The sequence below is a fragment of the Ambystoma mexicanum genome, chromosome 1p (assembly GCF_040938575.1).
Source record: "Ambystoma mexicanum isolate Mex_15411 chromosome 1p, UKY_AmexF1_1, whole genome shotgun sequence".
Lineage (NCBI taxonomy): Eukaryota > Metazoa > Chordata > Amphibia > Caudata > Ambystomatidae > Ambystoma > Ambystoma mexicanum.
The window spans coordinates 991,651,462-991,677,048 of record NC_090921.1 but is presented as its reverse complement, the minus strand read 5'-3'; the positions used below and the strand labels follow the sequence as shown (position 1 = coordinate 991,677,048).

The 25,587-nt window shown below is 45.2% G+C and overlaps 1 protein-coding gene across 7 annotated transcripts in view; it reads left to right on the top strand.

Moving 5' to 3' along the window:
• The window catches only part of CNOT1 (CCR4-NOT transcription complex subunit 1), a 2,171,110-nt gene that overhangs the window by 2,083,791 nt on the left and 61,732 nt on the right, over positions 1–25,587 (top strand). For all 7 annotated transcript variants that reach the window (XM_069654650.1, XM_069654658.1, XM_069654642.1 and 4 more), the window contains one exon: positions 9,570–9,750. In XM_069654650.1, the coding sequence (XP_069510751.1) occupies positions 9,570–9,750 (181 nt within the window). The remainder of the gene's footprint in view (positions 1–9,569; positions 9,751–25,587) is intronic.

Below are 25,587 nucleotides of genomic sequence, written 5' to 3'. Positions count from 1 at the left end.
ACTATGGCTGGAGGGAACAGCTTTCCTGTTAAAGCAGCACAATTTTGGAATTCCTTACCACCATCGCTTAGGGAAGACCTTCCCTACCTACAATTTAGATCCAATACCATCCGCTGGATCAAGGAACACGATACTTAATGATAAGACATTTAACCACATCCACTGCTGCGCCTATTGTAAAATGTGTATAAATCGTATATCTTCTCACCTCTATGCTTAGATATATCTACAACCTGTAAACTATGTATATTCACTTTTAAATTATACTTTGATGTATTGGCCGAAATGTTTGATGCTTCCAACACTGTAACCCAATTGAATTCATTTATTGCGTATTCTGTAACCTAAGTTGTACACTCCTCTTGTTGCTTGTGCCCTGCAACCCACGGGTTAGGTGCGCTTTACAAATAATAAAAACAAAGCAAGCAAGCAAGGGTGTCGGTCCAGACCTATATGTCGCTGCAGGGGGCCATGGTGTCCTGCATTCCGCTGTTGCCAAACTGTCGTCTCTTCATGAGGCCGGTGCAAGAGTTCCTCGTGGACCTGTGGGCTCAGAGTCAGACAAATTGGTGATTGACAGAGCTCTGGTGGAAGCTCTTCGCTGGTGGCAGAGCTCGGACAATCTGGTTCGGGGCATGCGGTTGCTGGAACCGGAGTTCCAATTTACGATTGTGGCGGATGCCTCTCAGACAGGGTGCGCGGCACATCTCGGTGGCTCCTAAGTCCAAGGCCGGTTGTCTCAAGTGGAGGCTCGGTTCCACATAAATGTCCTCGAGTTGAGAGCGGTTCATTGGGCCTTACCGTGCATACGCGGTTCGGTGGTGAGGGTGTTAACAGACAATACCACCACGATGTTTTATCTCAGTAAGCAGGGGGGCACGCATTCCAGGGTGCTGTCGAACGAAGCACAGGAACTTTGGCATTAGGCTCTGTTGCACGACATTGGCATTGTGGCTTTTCATCTGCCGGGAGTGTTGAATGTGCAGGCAGATGCACTCAGCAAGGATGTAGGTCAGCTGCACGAATGGCAGCTGAAGGAGCAACAGGTGTCCATAATCTTCCGGAAGTGGGGACGTCCTCCCTTGGATCTCTTTGCAACGATGAAGAACAAACAGTGCAGGGAGTTTGCCAGCAGTCTGTAGGGGGATGCGTTTTCCGTGGACGGGTCAATGAAAGATGCATACTTTCATATTTCAATGTTGCCAGCGCACAGGAAATACCTAAGGTTTATGATCCAGGACAGACATTACCAATTCAAGGTGCTCCCCTTCGGCATCGCCTCGGCACCGAGGGTGTTTACCAAAGTCCTGGCACTGGCAGCAGCACACCTGCGCAGACTATCAGTCCCAGTTTACCCTTACCTCGACGACTGGCTCATTACACGGGACTTGTTCGACGCATGTTTTTCACCCAAAAAACAATAGATCTCCTCTTCAGTATAAGCTTCTCAATCAACGAAAAGAAATCCAGTTTAGTCCCCAGTCAAATAAAACCATTTCTGGGAGCTATAATTCGGACGAAGGATGGTCTCGTCTTCCCTTCCAACGAGAGTTCAGATCATGCTTTTTCAGATCCCTCAATATGTAACCATATTGTGCATGCGTCCCATGCAGGAGTGGCTTAACAGCCAGTGGTGTCAGGCCAGCGGACAATGGGAAGATCTGGTAGTTTTCTCGCCATCCTTTGTTCTCTCTGCAGTGGTGGTCAAGAGAAAACCTCTTGAAGGGGATGACCTTCACCACCCCTGCAGTGGAAGCCACTCTCACTACAGACGCATCTCTGACAGGGTGGGGAGCTCATCCGCTTCAGCAGACAGCACACAGAGTTTGGTCTCCTCAAGTAGCGTCCAACCATATAAACCTACTGGAGTTATTAGCGGTTTTCAAGGCTTTGAAAGCCTTTCAGGTTCAACTGCAAGGGAAGACAGTGCTGGTTCTAACGGACAGCACTACAGTGATGTACTACCGAAACAAACATGGGGGCACTCGCTCTCCAGGGCTATCCAAGCTGTCCCAAAACATTTGGATATGGGCTCTCAAACACAAGATGTTTGTTGTCGCAACATGTTCCAGGGGAATTCAATCTTCTGGCAGACGTACTCGGCAGAGATTTTCCTCTGCCCGAAGAATACGAATGGCGGCTGCATGAAGACATTGTGTCCAACGTCTTCGCAGAATGGGGTTTCCCAGAGATCGACCTGTTCGCAACTCAGGAGAACGCCCAATGCTAGGACTATGCCTCCAGGTACCCCCAGAACCGATCCAAGGGGAACGGTCTCTGGATAACATGGTCAGTGAAATTTGTCTACGGTCCCCCCCCCCCCCCCCCCCCCCAACTCCCCTTCTCAAAAAGATAGTGCACAAGAAGCACCAGGAACCAGTCACCATGATATTGATAACCCCCATGTGGGCCTGCCAACCCTGGTTCGCTCATATGGAAATGTCCCTCTCTCCACAAGTAAAACTACCCGCACCCATGCCCACAAACTCTGAATTTTCTGTTCTAGGCCCTTTTGTGACAGTCCACAGGGATAAGTTAGTTCTGCGCACTCACCCCAGATCTGCGCCTAAATTTATCAAAGTTCCATGTGAACCAATCAATCGAACTACCCACTTTCTTCCAGAACCCTACTAACATGGCCGAAAGAAGCCTACACACACTGATGTGCGCAGGGTAGTCATGTTCTACCTGGAAAGAACTAAACCACTGAGGAAGACGAAGCAATTCTTCGATTCAGTGGCAGCTGGTAGAGAAGAGGGATCCTATCTCTAAATCAGCTATATCAAGGTGGATTGTCAAATGCATCACACTGTTTCTCTCTTGCTTGGAGAGAACTGCCCTAAAAAGCCTAAAGCACATTCGACTCGAGGTACTGGGGCATCCATAGCATTCATTGCAAATGTTCCCCTTGAGTCCATTTGCAAAGCGGCAACCTGGAGTTTTGTATACATATTTACAAAGCACTATTGCCTAGACACTCATTCTAGGTCTGATTCTCAGGTGGGACAAGCAGTATTAAGACATCTTTTCTCTACTGTTCCTTCTCACAACCCACCTCCAACTCAGGGTACTGCTCGCTAGTCTCTGCACAGCATGTGATTCTAAGCAGATTAACAAGCATCAGAAGACATGCATTACTTACTGTAATAGCATTTCTGATTATTGTATCTGCTTAGATTCATATGCGCCCTCCCTACCTCCCCGCTCGGGGTGGAAGGAACATAGAAGTCTTACTACTTTCTCTCTTTATGTACTCACTCACAATAGCCTTGGGCTCCCTCATGGCAGAAAAAATACAATCGGAGGGACATCGGCGCGTGAGGGATTTTGGGTACACTACACGTCACGATAGGGATAGTGTTACGGACACGCCTATGCCGACGTCCACTTTCGGTCCCCGAAAGACAAGATGCAATACTCTGCGGTTACCACTGGATGTCGGACCATATGCACAGCATGTGAATCTAAGCAGATACAATCATCAGAAATGCTATTACGGTAAGTAATGCATGTCTTGTGGCTTATGGGCAGTCTATCAAGGGACGGGCAATCTCCAAACAGGGACTGTCTTGTTGGGTGTCCTCTGCGATTTCGTTCTGCCACACTAAAGCTGGAAAGCCTTTGGGAAGGACTCCGAAGGCACACTCAACGAGATCTACGGCTTTGTCTGCCGCATTATGGTCTGGGATTCCGCTGGTGGACATTTGCCAGGTGGCCTCCTGGGCGGTGCCGCATACCTTTCTCCGGCATTACTGTCTGGGGCAGCAGCATGGTGAGGATGTGCAGGTTGGACGGACAGTCCTGCAACGCCTATTTCAATAAGGTAAGCCCCGCAGCTTCGGGGTGTTTCCATTTTTGAACTTGATCACTATATGGGTTTATTGATCTCATGTCTGTGATTGTGTTTCTGTATTGGTTTGCCTTTACACTCCACCATGCATGTTTGGTACTGCTATGTAATGTATTCACAGCATGTGAATCCATGAAAGATACAATGCTGGAGTAGTTTCTTACCTGTAACTCCATTTCTCCAGCGTTGGTATCTTTCATGGATTCACATGCGCCCTCTGACCGCCCCTGCAGGCAAACCTGGGTTGGGTTCCTCTAGTTTGGAGGTTAAAATCTGAAGGGAAGTTGTGGGGGTGGGGCTATTTATAACCTAGGTCCTATTGGTGGGGACTAAAGCACCCAAAAAGCAGATTGATAGGACACTAAAGTGTCTAAGTTTTCCATAGGAAAATGCTAGGTTAAAGTGACCGAGGTTCTTAGCCTGACGTCTTTCATGGATTCACATGCTGTGAATGTACCCCAACGCTGGAGAAATGGAGTTACAGGTGAGAAACTACTCTTCCACCAGATGGAGTGTCCTTCCGACACCAAGGCTGACTGAAGGCCATTAACTTCAGGATGGATGTTCAGTCAAATGTGATGGACATGCCCTTTTAAGACCAATACGAATGTGCCGCTTAAACAAAAAAAAAAAAATCCACTAAACGAATTAGTTCCATTATTGATGGCTTTATGGACTGATCAGTTTAATGAGCACAAAGCAAGGGAATGAAAGGGAATTTTTTTAGAAGCAGGCGGTTTTACTTACCTCCAAAAGATCAGGGCTACAAGCAAAACAGAGCATAAATAAAGGGTGTCCCATAGAAGTTTGAGAGGAACGCAGCAAAATGAAAATCTTTCCAAACAGTCGAGCCGTGACTAAGCAATTTCCAGTTGGAATGTGCTTTGTTTAGCAGAATGCTTTGCAAGGGATGTGAAGGTGATGTGGCAGGATGCACTCTACTAGAAGGGCATCTGCCTCTTTGGCCTTGCTGAGGTGGGTGCCAGTGAAAGATATTGGTCATGTTGCCGCGTGGGCTTCCTTACTTTTGCAAAGGATTAGTCTTGATCTGGCCTGGAGCATTGATATTCATTTTGGTAGGGCGGTTTTAGAGCTTTTTGGTTTAGAGCTTTCAGCGTGCTTCACTCAAGATAAGGAATCAATGGGAGAATGAAATGCATTGAAGGACAATTACTGAGAATGAGCTTTCTTTTTATGGATTCTTCTCACAGATTCCTCTTGGCTCTCTTCTCTGCAAGCATCTGGGCCCTTCCTGTTGGCGAGTGATTCAAGAGTAGTTTGCGCAGTTGTGCAAAAATAGTTAATAGCTTAGAATTTTATTTGAATAGTTGATCTATTTAGTTCCTCACCCAAAAAAAGGAAAGAAATAAAAAGTTGTTGAAGAGAATTCTCAGAAATGTGCTAATTCCTCTCTATCCTAGAGACCACCAGTTATTTTGCTGGACTTTAGGACTTTTACTTTCTAACCTGGAGAGAGTGAGACCTTTTTCCCACTCTCTCATGTAATTTTTCTGTGATTTAGACTGTTTCTTTTGGAGTCTTGACAAACCCCTTAGGCATTATCTTTTTACATTGTGACCCCCAGCACACTCATTGCAGTGGCACAGGGAAGTCTTTCAGATTTCCCAAAGGTTTAAATACCTTCTCTGGGATGAACTACTGTTTCCAAGAGCAGTGAAGTGAAATTGACTTTACTTACATTTTGCAACTTTCTAGACCCAGCACACACCATATTACATAGGCTGCTGGAGGGGTTACTTAGTAATATCCCCTTAGTGTAGTTTCTCTTGTAACATTTTTGTTATCAGTTCTGCAATTAATGGCTGATGGCAGTGGTTTACTTTTTACTACCATTATGTGTTTTTACAACGGCTGCGTTCTCAGCTGCAATAAGGCACCCATGAGTGCCCATTTTGTCAAAATGGCCCGCTCTTCTTTTTTCGCCATTTCTCGTCTTGTCAGAAAGGTCCTCCTTGAGATTCTCTGCACGCCAATCCAGGTTTGGTCCTTCGGTTTGTTTTGCCTTTGGCGGGATTCACGAGTGAAGCCCGCTTCTAGGAAGGGAGGAGCCCGAAACTCCCTGTGCTTAAATCCCTTTGTTACACGAATGCCCCCAAAGGTGATTGGCCGGTTAGCTGTCCGGCAAGGACAGCCACCCTGCTGTGTGAATGACTGCTAGGCTGGAATGAATGGGAGAAACCTGCATAAAAGGCGAGGCTTTTGGCTTGGAAGGCGGCAGAGTCGACCACTGGACGAAGGAATCCGAAGAAGAACTTGGACCATTGGTTTGCCCGGTGAATCCCTACTGCTGTGCTGAATCTCCGAATCAGTTTCGACTAGAGAAGCCCTGCAAGAATGACTTCTCCCTTTGGGTTGGTGGGGCCAATCAACCCCAAAGTGAACTCGTTTGGACATCCTCTCAGAGATGGCTGTACTTCTGTTGCTGGAACCGAATGGCCAGGGAGAGGAACACCATATCGAGTGGATCGCTTTTAAGTCAGACGCGAGCGCCAGGAAGATCCTCCGGACTTCCCTGAAGCAGGACTGACCAAGCCTTAGCCACCTCAACAGTGCTGGACCCCAGATACGAGGAGCGTCTGAAGTGGTAACCGAGAACTGCAGTGTTGCTATTTGCTGTCGGACACAAGGAGCTGAAACCGCGAAGTGCCGCTGATTTGAAGTTTGCCCATTGCTGACGCTGACCTTCCCATTGCAGTGCAGGAGTCCCCAGACAGCATCCCTCTTGTCCCCACGACTGAGGCTCAGGAACACCAGGATCAGCAGAACTGTACATGAACTGAAGCCAGCTGGAACCATTTCTTCTGACCAAAGATACTGTAAACCTAGGAGGACTTGCCTCTTGTTGTGTAGCCTTACTTGCTCTCGGTTAAGACTTGTCTTAGTTCCCCTTGCAAAGTTGCTTACAGTTTTGCCCCTCACAAGCCTGCTAGCTTGTGGCCCTTCAAGTAAAGCTTCTTCCTGCAAACCTTTCTAAAAACATTGTGCAAGACTTTTACTTACCTGCAAAGAAGATCTTCAGCTACCCTAGACTTTGTTCAACTGACATTCGCTGTCTTGGCTCCCTGAGAGACTCTTCTTATGATATATTTTATTTATATCGCGCTCGTACACAAGTGTTTCAAAGCGCGACCAGACAAAGGGAGGGGAGAACAAAAACAATGATCTTACTAGGCCCAGTGACATTGAGAATGCGCAAGTGCATGGGAAAGTGAAAGGGGGAAGTGCATGGAAAGGGGGAGAGGTGGAAAGGGTGGATCAGAAGAGGGAACAGTAAAAATAAATAGTAGAATAAATAAAGGTGGTAGTGCAGCCAGCAAGTGGTAAGTGCTGAGTGTATCTGATAAGTGCAGAAGAGAAGTGTGTAGGAGACTCTATGGGTACAGATGCAGACCGCAGTGCAAGGGGTGGTACGGTGAGCAGGTACCTGGGCCCAAAGGACTGGGGGTGGCCAGGTGCACAGTGCCGAGAGAGAAAACAGATCAGCAGGGGAGAAGAGGGGCAAAGGCAGAAGCGAAGAGGAAGGTCTTGAAGTGCTTCCGGAACCGGAGATGGTTCTCCTCAAGTTTCAAGAGGCTGTGCCAAAGGGAGGCCCCAGCCGAAGAACGAGATCTACCCCCAGCTCATTTCTATGAAAAACTGACCCTGGGAGAGTTAGAAGTAGAGGAGCAAAGGGCTCGAGAGGGGGGGTATTTACAGAGGGATAGTTGAAGGTATTTTGGACCCAGGCTCCAGAAAGCCTTTTGTACAATGCAGAGGGTTTTAAATGTAATCCTTGCATCCACTGGGAGCCAATGAACTGATTTCAGAGCTGCAGAGATACGATCCCAGGGTTTAAGGCCAGGGACAAGTCTCGCAGTCCTGTCCTGGAATAGTTGTAAAGGGCAGAGTGTAGAGGCAGGTAGATTTAGAAAGAGGCTGTTACAGTAGTCCAGCCTAGAGAGAACCAGAGCTTGGGAGACGGTAAGCTTCTTATAGAAGGAGAGGAAAGGCAGAGTACCTCTGAGGAGTTGTAGTAAGAGTAAGAAGTTTGACTTTTTAGAGATGTCAGAGATGTGTGCAGAGAAGAAAAGTGGAGTCAAAGATGACCCCAAGGTTCTTCGCCTCGCAGGTATGGGTAGGAGGAGGGCCAAGGGAGGCCGGCCAGAGGGTGAGGGGAAAGGATGGTGAAGGTGTACCAATGAGGAGGCTCTCAGTCTTGTTGGTGTTTAGACAGAGATCGTTGGCGGCACACCAATTTTGAATGGCGATTAGGCAGTCTGAGCTGAGGGAAGGAGAGGAGGTGGCAGAAGGAAGCCTGAAAATAAGTTGGATGTCATCAGCATAGCACTGAAAATTAGAGCAGAAAATGGGAATGCAGTAGGCGAGAGTTGCCAGGTATTGGTTGAAAAGCCAGGACGAGAGGTTAGACCCCTGGAGAACACCACAGGTGGAAAGGGAGATGGAAGATAGGAAGGACCCAAGTTGTAACTGGGAGGGTCGATGAGAGAGGAAAGAGGTCAGCCAGGCCAGAGCCTGATCGGTGATACCCAGGTTGTTGCTGAGCCGTTTGAGCATGGTGGTGTGGCTGACCATGCTGAAAGCAGAGGAGAGATCAAGAAGGATGAGGACAGAGGGAATGTTAGTGAGTTCTTACCTCTGACTCTGTGCCTTTACCTTTCCCCCAGGAAGGTTTAAAAAGTACATACCTGTTTAGGAATTATTTGTTAACCTTTGTTTTATTTCCATATCTAACCTTTGCCACAAACTCAGTATTGCTCTAAATGCACCAGTGATAAATCAGTCAACCGTGTCCTAGCTATTTAAGTCACCTGAGGGTGTAGGAAGTGTCTGTGTGACATCCCCAATGGGTATCATCTGATTTAGAGAAAGTGTGTTTTGAAGTATATTGTAAATGTTACATGTGTTGCTCCCTTCTGAAGAAGGCTTATATAACTGACTGTTAAATTAGTAATTGTTCAATCGAGGAACCTTGAGTTTAAGTGTTTTTTGAATTAACTGTCACTGTGAAACTGTGTTACAACCCTACTGCTCACATTGACCCCTGTTGAGATAAGCCTGGCTGCTCAGCCACACTACCAACCTGTGCAGTACAGACTTGTACCAAAGGTTGGGTTCTTATTACCAGGAGGTCAAGGTTGCTGTAGTCTTCCAAAGGATACTGCACACAATCTTGCTTAACAAAAGGCTTTATTTTTTGCTACCTATTTTTATTTCCTTGTTAAGGGAACTGTTTCTCTGCGCTACTGAGCATGGGTTGTGGGGGGGGTGGATGTGGAACTGAGGTGAGGGCATAGTGCATGCCGTTAATTCTGGGTGCCAAATTCAAATCCGTAGTCGAGGCATGATGGTCAAGGAGACGAAGTCGAGCCGTAAAACACCCCCTGTCAGTGTTACACCTGGCACGGAGGGGAATATCTATCAAGATGAGGAATCGGTGTGATCTATACAACATTAATGGTAAGTAATTTGTCTTTCTTTTGTAAAAATGTGTTTGCAGTTCAGCCTGAGATGCAGGCTGACTAGACCAGTTATGCAAGAGGGGGAGTGCACAAGTTAAGAGTTCCGGAATCTCCATGGAGGTGTTTTTCTTTTTCTCTTTTTTTGTCTTTCTTAGCTCAAGTGACTTTTGATAGCATCTGTTGTTTCTGCTTTGATGTTGTCATTGCTTTACCCTTGATGTAACGGTTTGTCTGCCTAGGTATCCAATGAACCGGGAAATCGATACAACATTCAGCTTATAAATGCCTTGGTGTTGTATGTGGGAACACAGGCTATTGCGCACATACACAACAAGGGAAGCACTCCATCCATGAGCACAATCACCCATTCCGCCCATATGGACATCTTTCAGAACCTGGCTGTGGACCTGGATACAGAAGGCAAGTACTGGGACATATCAGAGATTTTACCACATCTTTCTAGTATTTGGTATTCACTTGATTAATACTATACTAATCGGACCAAGAACCATTCCTAATTTTCAATTCAACTTTAAAGCTATTGCTTCATTTCCTTTGAATGGTTGTACAGCTTGGCATGTGTTTCTCGGATAATCATTTTTGTTTTTTGTTCTTGTATTGTACCTTATCACCTCAAATATCAAAGCTTTTCAGGTCTTAAAATGTAATACTTTCCTATTACAGATAATGCAACTTCTGAAATGTTAACTGACATTGTTTTGGATCAGAAATAATTTTCATGTGCCAGTAGTAGGTGACTGAGGCACCCACGGCACTTAAGGCAACCAGACATTCACAGAATGCATCATCTAGTGATTATAAGGGCTGTGGCTGTCCCTGGTATACTTCTTTCAATCTACCCTCTTTAAATTGTGTAACTAACCTTATATTACTCCAATAGCTATATTCTCCAGCATTGTATTTTTCATAGATTCATATGCTGTGAATATTCCCCGTCGTCTGGCTGGAAATCCTCTGTAACATTGAACAGTTTATTTTTAAACTGAAAACTTCAGTCATTTTAGTGCCCTATCAGTCATTTTGGGTCATCATGCCCTTAAGCAATAGGAAAGGCTCCCTAGCTCCACCCCTAGAAGCCATTTTCAGATTTTGGTAAGCGCACGTAAATTGGCAGTATGAGCCAAGAAACTGTAGAAGAGCTTGAGGGTTATACGTGAGGGTCGCATGTGAATCTATGAAAGATACCAATGCTGGAGAACAGGAGTTACAGGTAAGTAATTTATTCCTTATCCAGCATTGGATCTTGCATAGATTTGCATGCTGTGTATAGATTACAAAGCAATACTACGTTGGGCAAAGTGTGTATGTAGTACCCTTTGGGACCACTACACACAACTAGGACTACAGGTGTAAGCAAAACCAACCTTTGGTATAAGTCTGTACTACACAGTTTTGTGGTAGCGTTGCTGAGCAGCCAGGCTTATCTCAAGAGGGAATGTGAGCTGTAAGGATGTTACACAGAGGCCTATAATTACAAGTATTCAAATAGACTCTTATACTCAAGGTTTCTTGGTAAAGCACTTAATAATTTATTTCAGTCAGTTAAAAAACATTGACTAGAGCGAGGCAATCTATATCACACAAAAATATACTTTAGTACTTCACAATGTCAGGTTCTGAGGCATTTTAACTACTTTGAAGGAGGAGCAAAATGACATTCAGAGCATTTGAAGTAAGAGCAAAAAGGCAGAAGTTAATAAAACGAATATTACAGTTACTCTTAAACAGTGCAAATAATTGGAGTTGATTCGATGCAATAGGTTAGGCCAAAGTCAATGGGCTAAAGTCTTGTATGGGATAAAGCAGTTCTGGAAGTTAAACAGAAAAGTCTTTGCCAAAGTTCTCAGAAGTAGTTCCTAAAAGAAAGATTCATATGTTGGGTTACAAGCTGACTAGGCCTGCAAGTTGCCAAAGTTTCAAGCACTTTCGCAGTGAGAGGTAAGGTCTCTCGGTCGGGTTTTCACAGTACCTTACAATGCTGAAAAAGATTCAGCTAAAGACGTCTGTTCCTGTCAGTTCCTGCAGATCTCGCTGTTCCTGAGCTTCAGTCGTGGGGACAAGAGGGAGGACGTTGGGGGACTCCTGCACTGCACAGGGACGGATCACAAAGCTGGCAAATTGGGAAATCTTCGATTCCGCTTGCTGCTGTTCAAGCACACAACCTGGTGTCCTTCTCCCTGGTTAATCCTAACCAGCTCAGAGAATGGTATCCAGGTGGCTTACTAGTTGATTGGTCCCACCAACTCAAAGGAAGAAGTCGTCCTTGAAGGGGCTTCTCTGTCGAGATGAACTTGGCGATCTGGCCCTGCAGCAGGGCTTTACCAGGCAAACCAACGGTCCAGGAGTTGCAGCAGCCACCCTCTTCCAGCTAGTCTTTGGTTCTTTCGTTCCAGTGGTCTACTCTGCCTTCCAAGCCAAGAGGCTCGCCTTTTATCCAGTTTCTTCCCTTTCATTCCAGCCTAGCTGCCACTCACCCAGCAGGTTGGCTGTCCTTGCCGGACAGTCAGCCAGCCAATCACGCCAGAGTGCATTTGGGTCTCCTAGGAGACTAAGCACAGGGAGTTTCGGGCACCTCCCTCATTTCCTGCCCACCCCAGACACTCCGGCGCCTGAGGCGGTCTTCAGTCCTGAAGCACTCTAGAAGGACCTTTCCAAAAAGAAATGGCGAAAAAAGACGACCAGGGACCTTTTTAAACAAAGGCGGCTCAGATGCCATCTTGAAAAACATGGCTCCCGCTAGTTAACGCTACCGGTGTTCGCGGTCGGGAAAAATCATGGTAGTTTGTTGTAAAACCACTGCCAAAACCACTGCCACCAGCTATTTCGAGAGGAAAAGGTAGTATTTGACTGCTATGAGTTTCTAGACATAGGGGATACTAAGTAACCCCTCCAGCACTCTATGATAAGATATGTGTGCTGGGTCTAGGAATTTGGAAAGACTAGTAAAGACAATTTCACTTTACTTTCTCTGGGAAACAGTAGTTTATCTCAGAGAAGGTATTTAAACCTTGGGACAGCCTAAAAGGCTTCCCCTGTTTCACTGCACTGAGGGTGCTTTGTGACACAAATGAAAAGATGATGCACATGAAGTTGTCTAAACATTCATAATCAATTAACACAAGAGTAAAACACACATCAAAATACATGAGAGAGTGGGAAGAAAGGCTCACACACTATCCAGGTAAATAAATCAAGTCCTCAAAATCCAGCAAAGTTGCTGGGGATCTCTAAGGTGAAGGGAATTAGCACATTTATGAGAATTCTCCCTAACCTATATAACCAAAACTTGGCAGAGGCAAGTTCCTGATGACAACACTTACCACAGGAGACATTGACCTTACGCAAACAGGTTACATACAACTGCCTCGTCAACTCTGGAGTCTGCAGCACAATCCCTGTCAACGCCGTTAAAGTGTGGTCGGACATACAGGTCACCACCCTGCAGAAGTCTACCCGGGAAACCCTGATAGGAGCGCCGTCGTGGCAGCCACCACAATGTGAGGATATAAGGTGAAAATAAATGATAACGAAAAGACTGACTGAACAGTCTAGGAGATGAGACTTCAGTAATGTCAGAGTTCCCATTCAAACCGACAATTGATCAAAACTAAGGTGTGTGTTACAATGAAAAATGTTTTGCATTATCAGACAAATATTTTCCCAAAATGCATACACATTTACACTGAATAATAATGGCCTGGTGTACAGATTTTAGGAGGCCACCCTAGGTATAGTGAATAGGGAACTTTGAGAGGTTGGCTAAAACCCAGTCAAGGTTGAAATAGCAGCAGTCAATGCTATTCCCAGGAGAGTGGCGTCAGGGGCCCTCAATGAGTTCACACTGTATGGCACACAATAATTCAATTAGACAGTCAAGTATTCAATGAGCTAAAAAATAGTTATTTATTATTGGCCTTCTTAACACACTGGAAAATAGAACAAGTTAGGGAGAATTCTCATTCTATGGCTAATTTCCCTTACCTATAGAGACCCCCCCCCCCCCCCCCCCCCCAGCAGCTTTGCTGGATTTGAAGGGTTTTTTTTTTCTCCTGCTAAGAGTGAGACTTTTTTTTCCCCCACTCTTAGGCATTTTTGGTGTGTATAGGCTATTTCTGTGTTTAATTTCTATGGGGTTTTTCTCACCTCCATAGGAACCATCTTCACATGTGTTACAGAGCACCCTCTGTGCAGTGACACAGGTGTGTCGTAGTGACCCCCAAACATAGACTCCATACCTTGGGACTGACTACTGTCTCCCAGGGCATGTAAAGTCCCAATTGACTTTACTAGTCAATTTTTAGGCACTAAACCAGTACAACCCATTTTACTATGGAGGTACTGGAAAGGGTTAATAGTTTTTCCCTTATGTTCATTTTCACGAGGGTACCGTACAGGCCCTCTCAAAGTTTCTGGCTGGTGGCAGTGGTTACTACCGTAAATATTCGACCGCGAATATTTTGCTATGGGATTTTCCCATTGTTCGAGGCTACCACATTTTCTGAAAGCCTCTAACATACCGCCGGTGTAGTTTTAATATTAACTTTACTCCGGATAACTTCTTTCTCGTGTCTTTCTCTAAACTCCTAACCCAGGTCGAGGATCCTTAGTCGGTCCTTTTGGCGGGTTTCTGCCAAGAAGCCCTCCTTTCAGTGCCACTGAGTCTGGGGTGGGTCCATTGTGTGTGAGGAGGAGTAGGACCCCTGGACAGGGTTGCCTCGGCAACCCATGTCGCACTCTTATCCTAATAGGCTGGAGGGTCTCCCGCCAATATGACCACTCCACTGTCCGAGTGACAGCTAGGCTGTATGAATGGGGATCTTTTTGCATAAAAGCAGTGTCCTGAGGACTGGAAGAGCAAGACGTCGCCACTGGAACTAAGAAGCCGAAGAGGAGAGAAGCCAACGATATTTGCAACGACTGAACCACCGGTGAAGCCCTGCTGCAGCGTCCCACCACTTTTCTCCACACAACGAGAGAAGATCTTCATCCGAAAGAGCCTTCTTCCCTAAAGCTGATGGGGCCAACCAGTTTGCCAATCGCCTTCCCGGACTTGCCTTGGTTGAATCGCCAGTACCATGTACTTGGAGGCCGGATAGCCAGGCACCAGTCCACCCGGACCGCGATTTAAAGGAGCGTACCTTTTATTTGTCGGGCAGCACCGCGGCTGGTTTCATCCCTGGGTAGTGCATTAACTCAAACCTTCCTCCACGACGAGAGCCTCTCTTCCTCTGCTGGATCGCCCGAACTGCAGGAACTACCAGGAACAACCGCCACCGCAGGAGCCACTTCTTCATTTTAAAGGTACATTGTTCCGCCAGGCCGTCCTTTCTGCATGGTAGAGCTAAAGGTGTTTTAAATCATTTACCTACCTGTTGGGTTGGCCGCCCCTCTCTCTTAACCTTGTCTTTCACCTTCTGAATCCACCTTTTCAAAATTGTTAACCAAAGACTTGACTGCAGCTACAAGAACATTTTGCTCCTGGGCCCTTGCCCTGTACCACTGACTCTGGCACAGGCCTACTGACTCTGGCTAAATTTGTTAGAACTGCCTTCTCTAGATTGCTTCTCAACTAGAACTGTGTTGGTACACCTACTTCTTATAAACACCCTTTCCTCCCCACTTTTAAACCTTGAGATGCCATTTTGCTCAGTTTTCATGTAAGTATTTACTATACTGATGCACCGCCTTGCTTAAACTGGTTCACAAACGTATGCTAAGTGTTTTGCTAGGGTGTGTGAGAAGATATTTCGGTATAACTTGTGCTTTTCCTCCCTTGTGAGAAATTGCTAGAGTGCCATTTGTGTTTGGTTTTCACTGTGCCGTTTTGCTCAGTTTTCACTCTTGCTCAAACTTATCTTTAAATCTAACTAGGGAGTGGTGTATACTTTCTTTGACTGAATTTAACTTGCTTTAAGAACTGTGATAGATGTGTTTAACTAGAAGTGTATAAAATAAATATATATTTTCTTTTTACTACAAAGCTTTGGTCAGTGTTTCCTTGTTCCATAGTACTGAAGGCCTATTGTGTAAACCCTGAATACTGCTAATCTCCCTCTTGAGATAAGTCTGACTGCTCAGCCACAGCTACCAACTAAATCTTTGGGGTAAAGACTTATACTAAATGGGGATTTATTGCTCTCACCTGTAGTCCTAATCTTCTGTAGTGCTCCCTAAGGGAACTGCACAGGATTCTGCCTAACATACATCAGATAACTTAATCAGCAAAACAGGTAGGTAACTTGGATGCTTTTAATGATGGAACCAGATCACAAGACAATGGCCTAACTTAAGAAGTTAAAACCCTAAGAATAATGGGCCCTTGTGCCCAAAAACCCAAGAGCCACAGTGTTTCTCACCAGAATATCTCTGTAGTTGGCAATCAATACGCTTTTGTGGTGACCGCTTTAAAGTTGTACAACAATTTTACCAGCGGTAATTGAGAGTTCTGTTCTTCCAGATCCAAGGCTAACCAAGGGGCAGGATACCCGAGCCCAGTTGAACGACCAAAGATGAGTGGAGTGGAGTGGAATGGAATAAGGAGACCAAGTGACTTGTTCCTGATGTTATCCTAACGAGGGCCAAGGGCGTGGGGGGAGGCACACCACGTTTACTTAACCCGCTGACTGATTTTCCCAAATGACTTGGTTGATTGTCTTGGGGTTTAAGGCGGCTCTTAAACCCTATGATACAGACCTTCAGGACAATTCACAGGTTAAAGGATAACGAGTTCCGGCGACTATCTCTGCACACAGTCGACAATGGGCTTTCTTCCAGTCAAAGCAGCTGCTTCAGGACAGGTTCCTTTGAAGGTGGAAAGCAAACATTTGGGGAGAAGGCTACTGGTGGCTGTTAGGTAAAATTTTCATCAATATGATCAATCTTCCTAACGTGTGAACCGCAGAATATTTTGCTTGGACTTGATTATTTTTCCTTGTCCCTAAGTGAGTGGGAATCTTTTTTTCTCCAGCATGGGGTCTGGCATGGATCCACATGCTCATGAATAGTCCCCGTCAGGCCAGAAATCCTCGATAAAAGAAAAAACAATTTTACTTAAACTGTATTTCTCCTCTAAACCAATCGCTGTACTCTGGGTCATACTGCCCCAAGCTAATGACAGTCCTCTCCCCAAGCCCCTTCTCTGGCAGCCATCTCTAGATTTTTACCGCACGTTCAAGTGTTGAGTACTTGAGTTTTGCTCCGTGAGCTACTTCTATAGTTTTTTCATTTTTCGATGGAAAAAGTTTGTATTTTTGTCGAGCCAGTGTTCTTATCTCCATCTGCCTACAGCAGAGACGCGTTTGGTGATGAATTTGAAGGTCTCTTAATCAGCTGTTACACCGCGGAGCGTGAGCAGAGGGTGAGCAGTCGTCTGCAGCAGGAGCAGTATGGAGCCAGCCGCCATGACTGCGGCTCAGCCCCTGCAGTCAGTGAACTCGTCAGAACCTCTGTCAGAGGTCTCATTGGAAGCCTGTATACTACGGAGCACCAGCAAAACACTCGATAGCAAAAAAGCAAAACCAGCACTTTGTCCTAAAAAATCGAAGGAGGCGAAGCCACCTGCTAAGACAACCCTAAAAAATCGATGGAGGCAAGGCCACCTGCTAAGACCACCATTGCCACCCCCTCGAACACTACGAGCACTACGACCCCTTTGAGTCCTAAGACCAAGTCGATGCACAGAATGGGACAGGGCACTTTGGATTTCCCCATTGGCGAGAACCAGTTACCCTCTGGCTCTCAAAACTCTAAACACCTCCATAAACGTCCTGGACAAGTCTGAGACGGCAAACGGTACAGTGACCATTTGCGAGACAGAGCCTGCCGTGACCACACTCCCCGCTTCACCTGTTTCACCGGTACCGTGGGTCTGTGGCTCGGTGGTCTCCGACGTCTTTGCGCAACCATCAGGGTCCCGGCAGGTGGTCTCGTCGTCCTCGCCAGCGGCTCGATCCTCTTCACCCTCCAGTCCGTCCCTCGCCTGGCCGGTTCCGCCTTCCCGTCAGGTATTTGAGACAAGGGGTGCCTTGGCTTCTGTCGTCAGACGGTCGAGCCCAGGCCCCTGTGCGGACGGATTTGGGCGGTTGTTTGACGGCCTGTGCGGCCGGGTGAGAGTCTGCCTTGGCTGAGGTTCAAAGGACCAGTGAGTGTTGTCCCAGTTCGACTCGGGCAGTCATGACGCCGACTTCCACACGCATCGCCTGGGTGCAGGACCCTTTTCTCCAGCCAACTCGGCATACCAAGTCCATGTCGATGTCCCCATTGCTGGTGGGGCCCTTGGAGGTCTTTCCAAAGGCCGCAATTACGTCAACAGTTCTGGCGGCGGCCCAATTTCATGTGGTATTAGAATCTTCTAGCACTGGGAACAATCGCTTGCTTCCCCAGCCGCCAACCCTAAGAGTTCGGGGTAACGTTTTTGCACCGGAGAACGCCCAAACAGCAGCTTTAGTGCCTTGTGCAACCCCCAAGGCCCCCCCTCTTGAACTCTCAACACCAGCGCTTGTGCATCTCTTGCAAAGTCGACAGGCTCTAGTTTACTTCTATCAGAGCAAGGCATTGCGGATCAGTTGGAAAATCAAGAAAGCCAAGAAGTTTCTAAACCCAACAATAATAAAAAAATTTAAAAAACAAATGTAAAAAAAAAAACACTTTGATTAAAGAAAGCAGGGAAATCAACTTTACCGGCGCCACTTCTCTCCAGTGCACTTAAAGACTTTATAAATAAGCAATACAAAAGAAAGCTGGATCAAACAAAAGAACTTTCAGATGCAGAAATCTTGGAGGCTATCCAGGACCTTCTGCCAGTCAGCAAAGCAAGGAAATTAACGTCCGGGATTTTGAAACGGGCGCAGATCCAATCAGCTATTCAAAACCAATTAACAGGATCAAAATCGGCGTCTATACCGCCCAGAAACGACTCTGCATCCTAAAGGTTTCCAGCCAAATTCTACAACGAGGCACCTTCTGATAAAGATCCCAATAAAGAGCTAGAATCTCCAGAAGTGATAATCAACCTGGACAACGCCAACTTAACCCGGAACCCAAAACAAACCAGCAATGGAGGAGAGTACCTCTGAACAGAGCAAGCCGACCAGCACAAAAGAAACTGGGTCATCGCATGGAAAACAAACACCTTTAACGCCCATACGTGGCCCCGAACCCTGGGCTTCCATACCATCAATTCAACCTGTGACAAGTCCTTCGCCTGTCCAACCGATCTTTGATGATGGACAGACTCAAACAGACGACCACTCTGATGTGCCTTACTTGCCGATTCTGAATACTTCACAAACCTGATCCCCTCCCAAAAACCAAAGACTAAGCGAAATAACTACTTCAGGAAACAAGGATTTGCCTACAAAAAAATAGATCTCACAACAATCATGTCGGCAATTACAATAGCTTTATCACCATTTGGGAAGCTGTATGAAGCCATCAACGACTCATTGAAAGACAGTACTGTAATTACTGCAATGATGCATAGCAAACTGACTTTTGTCGAAGGATAGATCACAGCATTGGACCAAAGAAGCAAGGAACACAGAGCTTTGGGATTCAAAGCTGAGTCTACTAGAAGATCAATTACATCGCCTTAAATCGGCCACGCCGGTTACTCTGGAAAAAGAAACCCAGACCGAAGCACCATCTAACCCACTTGAACTGGCCCCTGTGTTCAAAAGGCAAACGGAAAAGCCTCTGCAACCTGTTCCGTCATTGGCCAAACATCAGAGTAGTGGAACAAAATACAGCGCTGGGCACTGAAAGTAAAACATTGCTGAAAGTTACAACGCCCAATGAATCATATTCTAGTGCTTCACAAACAGTGTCTGCCCTCGAACCCCTGATGTCGTCGAGAACCAAACAAAAAGATTCAACGAAAGAAAAATCATCCTCTCAACAAAAACAAAGTTTTAACAGCTCGGTGATCTGCATTTCCACCTCTCCCAAGTCAACGGAAGATTTCATAGCTCAAAGTTCATTGATGGACTTAACCCAACATTGGGACTGCACAGAGTTAGGAGTCTCGCAATCTGAAATCTAAAACAAATCATCTGTACAAACACCGACTTTGCCAACTTGTGCCTCAGTTGGGGAAAGCTGTTTATCTCCTGCAACTAGTCAAACTGATCACAAAGTTACCAAACCGACTTCGGACTCGTCGAAAGGTATTCAACAGAATGTGCCTCCAGCCTAAGCTAATCGAACTAACCGAAGACTTAGTCCATCGAGACGCTTAATGGATGACCAAGGAAAACCAAGAGACCAGTTAATACGATCGACCCGCCCCTTCAAAATTGAACAAAAAACATCAAATGACCACTACATGATTCTGAACAGAAACACGGTTCTCAGAACATTAAAAAGGGTGAAAACTCTCCAGAACTTAAAATCAGATGATTTCATCCTGATTGAACCTTATCATAGAAAGAATAAAGCGAAGGCCGATCTACACATTAAAAAACAAGCACTTCAAGAAATACCGCTAGAAATATACGCGGATTTAGCCCATTTGCGTTGTAACCTCTACGAGATCCCAATTACTAATCCAAAGGATTCGCCAAAAGACAATTACAGAAAATCGCCTAACAAAAACCACAGATTCAAATTGCGAACAGAAGACCTTTATAGACCAGTGAGAAAGGGAAGAAGCCCATTATCACAGAGCACAAACATCTCGCGATATAATGGACCAACAACAGATGTGTATCCTACAACTAACCCCCCAAGGCATACCATAAGGAACAACGAGAGAATAGAGCCAAGAGGAGTCCTCAGAAAAAAGTATGATTATCAACGGCAACAGTCTCACTCAACTGCATCTCGCACCTGTAACCAAGCCCAGAGAGCTTCCACGCAAAACAAAAGGATCTAAATAAAAACCTCGGAGCAGATTACAACATGCACAATCACCCAAGAATGATAAATGGACTTGGTTCCGCAACGTCTTAACTCCGGGGCTCAAAAGATAGCAGCCGTCTAGGAGTGTTGAGTCGACGTCACTGCCACCCCAACCAATTCTGCAAATAGATTTAAAAGAAACCCTAAGTATAGCGTCATGGAATACTAGAGGACACGTCCACCTTACTAAGCCTGACAGTCACGATCTGGGCAATTACAATGTCATATGCCTTCAGGAAACGTGGCTGCGGAAAAAACCGGCCCTCGATGGTTACTGCATTGAAATATCACCGGCCTTCAAAGGTCCACTGGGACATCCTTCTGGCTTATTGATGGCTACTCGTACAGGATCCGGTATATCCATCACAAATGTCATAGCCGGTAGCTACGAAATTTTGGCTGTACTGACCACGTGGAATTCATCAACCCATGTGGACAAGTTCTCATCTGATTCGGTAGCCATCATAAATGTCTAATGAAATCCTCAAAAGACTTCAACAATGAACTTCTGTGATAAAGTGGGGAACACTATAGACGAGATTGCAATTTAATACAAATCTCCTAACATCCTGATTTGCGGGGCCTCAAAGCGAACTCAATTACCCCAGCACACCCAAAACGAAACAACTTATTAATTCATCTGCAATAACTAGGGGACTAGCTTGGAGTACTATCATGAAATCCAGAAATCTTTTCAATACAGCAACTACCACCAATTCAAACACTCTAATACCGACCTGGGAGCGCGACAGGTCATCAGCTACTCTTGACTATATTTTTGCATCCAAACCGTTTTTTTAACATACTGTCATTCGAAGTAATCAGAACTAAGGACAGCGATCACAACCTGCTTAATCTTATATGCAGAAGTAAAGCGCGCTAATTGCAAACTTACAAATCGCGAATTGAGACGAACTCACAACAAACTCGTCTACGTATGATTGCCTCTGACGTTCGCAAGCTCACAGACCAATTCAACAACTTAACGTCTGACCCTGCATCACAAGAAAGCGCGGCCAGAGCCAGCTACATTCCCCTCCTTCTTGCTTTCAGAAAGCCAAAGATCATCTCCAATAACCTCAGTAAACACTATAGCCATGAGTACAACACAACTCTGGTCAGCAAACGCAGACATTTGAGAAAGCTAAAAAGAGAGGCTTCAACCCTGAATCAAACCATACTTTGGGAAAACTTCACCTCTGAAACTAAAAATTACAAGCAATGGTTGAGAAATTCCAAATGTCTCTTACAGTCTGACACCGAGGCGATGTTGACGGCTCTGTCCAACAAAAAATCTCGCAATTTTTGGTCGCTCATCAATAAACCGAACAATCATCTAAACTCGCATATCATCAACCCAGTCTCGGAAGAAAAGTGGACTGCTCACTTCCTGAAGCTGTTTGAATCAGTAAAAGGAAATCACAATGTTACCAAGCAACCAAATGATTCAGTTTGGCTGGACCAGACAGACAGCGACGAGATAAAAACAACTATCCTAAAATTGAAGTTTGAAAATTGGGCCCGACTGACTCGCCAACTGCGATCTGAAACAATATCCGGACTGGGCAAATCTAATCAGCTCAATCTTTAAAGTTTGTAGAGAAAGAAACACAATCCCTGACTCTTGGACCAAAGCCGTTATCGTCCCGATCTTTAAAAAGGGTTCTAGAGAAGATCCCTTGAACTATCGGCCAATAGCCCTTCTCGATGTCATTGGGAAGGCTTTCGCTACAACACTTCTGACCCATTTCCGTAATTGGTCCAATACTTCATTGTGCTTCGATCCTTTGCAAACAGGATTTCAAAAAAATGCCAGCACCAGTGCCAACATAATGTGCTTGAACATACTTAAGGAAAGAGTCCTGATGGGAGCACCACACATTTATCTAGCTTTTATTGACCTGTCCCAAGCTTTCGACAGAGTGGACAGACAGAAACTGTGGTCCAAATTAAGGTCCTGGCATTGCCCAAAAGGAATCTTGGAACCCATAATCAACCTACATTCAAATACCACCATCACAGTTCGCTTAAACAACCAAGGCCTAATCTCGAACCCAATACCCACGTTACGTGGGGTGAAGCAAGGATTCACCCTGGCATCAGCCTTGTTCATATCTTTTCTCAGTGATTTCAAAGACAGCCAAAACAAGATCAGGTCATTTCCACCCAAAATAGGAAATACAATGGTGCCGAGACTTTTATACGCCGACAACCTGATATTACTCAATCTTACTCGGGTCGGTCTGCAACGACAACTTGCCAACCTGACAACTAACATTACTGAAAATAATCTTGATCAATAAATCAAACCAAAATCATGATTTTTCAAAAACCAGGAAGCAAAAGGAAAGTGAGTAGTCAATGGTATCTCAATGAGACGAAAATTGAAGTGATTGAATCATTTAAGTACCTCGGAGTTCAAATCGATAGCTCCAAGAAAGCCTTAAATATGCAAGAAGCTCTGTGGTCAAAGGCAAAGAATTTAACTGCTCAATTGAGAGCAGTCGATAGAAAGTACGGCAAATTCTCACTCCAATCGATTATCAATTTTTACAAGGCCAAGATTATTCCCTCTTTGACGTACAGTATGGATGCCACACCCACAATCCCACCCCTACTATGGCAAAAACTTGAAGGTTTTATCTGGAGATCTGTGCTGGGTCTACCAAACTCTACATCAGTAGCACCGATAAGACGGGAACTCGGTCTGGTCTCCCTGAAAGCAGTGGTGGACCATAGTACCTTACAGTTATACAGGAAAATCATACAACCGGAGAGTCTCAATCTACCACATGATGGCAGAAGAGATTGCTAGAGGTACCAATCATTTTACGAATGAGTGGGCCAAGGCCCAAATCAAAAACTCCAGGAAATTGCTTGCACTGAGGAAGAACTGAAGAACAACCCGGTAAGGATAAAAACAAAACTGGAGTGTTTGGACTGGATTTCTACCAACGAAAAAGCAACATCTAACAAACTACTAGCCCATCTCCCTATGACTATAAATAAATTGAAAGAACCTATGGCGTACTGCAAAAGATATCTAAGCAAATCACTTATGAGAACCTTATTGAAAGCTCGTCTTAACGTCCTACCGACTCAGGAAATCCTAGCTATTAGAACAGGATCCAAGGTAAAAGCCTGCAGACTCTGCAAAAATCTCAAAATGATTGAATCTATCAGACATTTGCTGATGATTTGCCCAGCCCTGCATCAAGCCAGGATAGCCTTTTTCAGTTCCCTGCTGGTAAATTAATTCGCCAGTAATGGAGAAACCTGGTATGGTGGAATAGCCTTAATACAGGCGCAAGATCCAATGGCACACGGCGTCCGCAAAGCTTTTGAACATTGCAATGGAAAAGATAAACCTGAGCATCGCTGCCAAAACAATCTCTACCAGAAACACTGACTGACTTAATCACAGATCGTCGTTCTATTTCTTCATGAAGTTCCTTGAATGAAAATGTTCTTGTAAAAATCTTAATGATTATAAACAAGTAATTTTTATCAACCGTTGATATAAAAATTTCAACCTTTGATATATAAAAAGAAAGAAAAACAATAATACCACTTTACATCAGCTAATGAAATACCTTTTCAGTATTTACTACCCATTTCCTAATAAACTTGTGAGGTCACATTACATCACCATGTCCAATGTGATTCATGTTATAACTGGGTATAACCTGGTTAATGTTACCCGTGGGCATTCCCCATGCCATTTTATTTAGACAGGCACGTTCTAGTGCAAAGCTATCTCACACCTCCATGTGCGCTCTACAAATGACCCCAAATGCCTCCTGCCTTGTGAGCGCTAACAATTCATAGGGCACCAATGCCCTGATGTCTTTTATTCATCCCAAAGTGGGATAATACTTTACCGTTCTTCTGTTTAACTATTCTGACTAAATGATTGAATGATGTCAAGCGGCTTACAAATAACCTATAATATAAAATATTTAACATCAGTTACCACCCTTCCGTTCTTTCAAATTAAAAGAATGTCTGAATAAAGCATATTCTACCTTGCTGGCTGGACTAAGATATCTAATCCCCTTTGTTTATTCGGAAAACATTTTTACTACTTGGATTTGAAGTTGCGCTTCTTAACCTACAACTATTAGATATAGAAGCCCGTTAGTATGCCAGATATTGATCATTTTAACTTGTTCTAAATAACATCCTTTAATTTCCCAGGGTAAGAGTTTAACAGGAGGTTTTAAATTTAATTTTCTAACAAAGAAATCCACAGAGCTCCTATTGAGCTACTTAAACTAGGCTCAAAGTTATATTTCATGAGTCTAGCTATATTCTTACCTTTATAATGCTTCCAGAGCACCTCCTTAAATAGTCCTTCCCTTAATCGCGCACATGTGCTGTGCCTGTGCACACATACGCTGTGCATGCTCACAGGATGTTAATACTTTCACTTTATCCCCATAAGTTCCCCTCGTCCCCCTTGAAATCGTTCCGACCTCTTCCCTTTCTTGTGGGCTGCTCCTTCTTGCAGGCTCTTCCGTCAGGTGCATCCTCCCACTGTATTACCAATGCACAAAAACAATAACTGTAACCTGTTTCAATCAGATTTAAAAAAAAAATGTTACAAAAAAGAAAAATATGTAAAACCTCTGGGTTTTCCCCAAATGTTAAAACCGCCTGCTGGGTTTGCCTTTTGAGGGAGATATGGTTTTTGGACAAAAGGCGGATGACTCTTTAGAAAAATTCATAAAGGCTATAATTGCTGCTAAGTCACTGGGCCTAGCTGCTCAGCCGCCCAAACCTGCTTTCAGCTTTACCTCACGGTGCACAGGCTATAGGCGCTATGTACCCTATGGCAGAAAAGCACAGATCCCGCAAAGCCAGACAGGGGCTGAGGCAGCTCTCACATCCCGAAAGAGGCAGAGGGGCTTTGAGAGTCCATCAGACAGCAGTGGATGCTGCCATGACCTCTAAGCCGCTTTGATTTCCCCTCCCACGACTTACCGGTTGGACCGTTGGCAGGGCATTGGCCCCAATGGCAGGAGATTACCTCCGATGCCTGAGCCCTGCAAATAATTTGGTGGGTTTGTCTGCCCTTTTTGAAAAGGCCACTGAACAGACCCCCATCTCCCCCCAATCAAACCAGGACAGGAGGTCCAGGAAGAACTGCAAGCCCTGTTGTCAAAGGGTACCTCCCGAACAGAGGGTCAGGCTGGTATTCTCAATATTTTCTGGTGCCCATGAACGGAGGTCTCCATCCCATTTTGGACCTTCGCGGGGGGGGGGCTGGGGGGCCTTGAACAAGTTCCTGAGAAAAGACAAGTTCAGGACGGTGACGTTGAAAGAGATTCTCCACGCTCT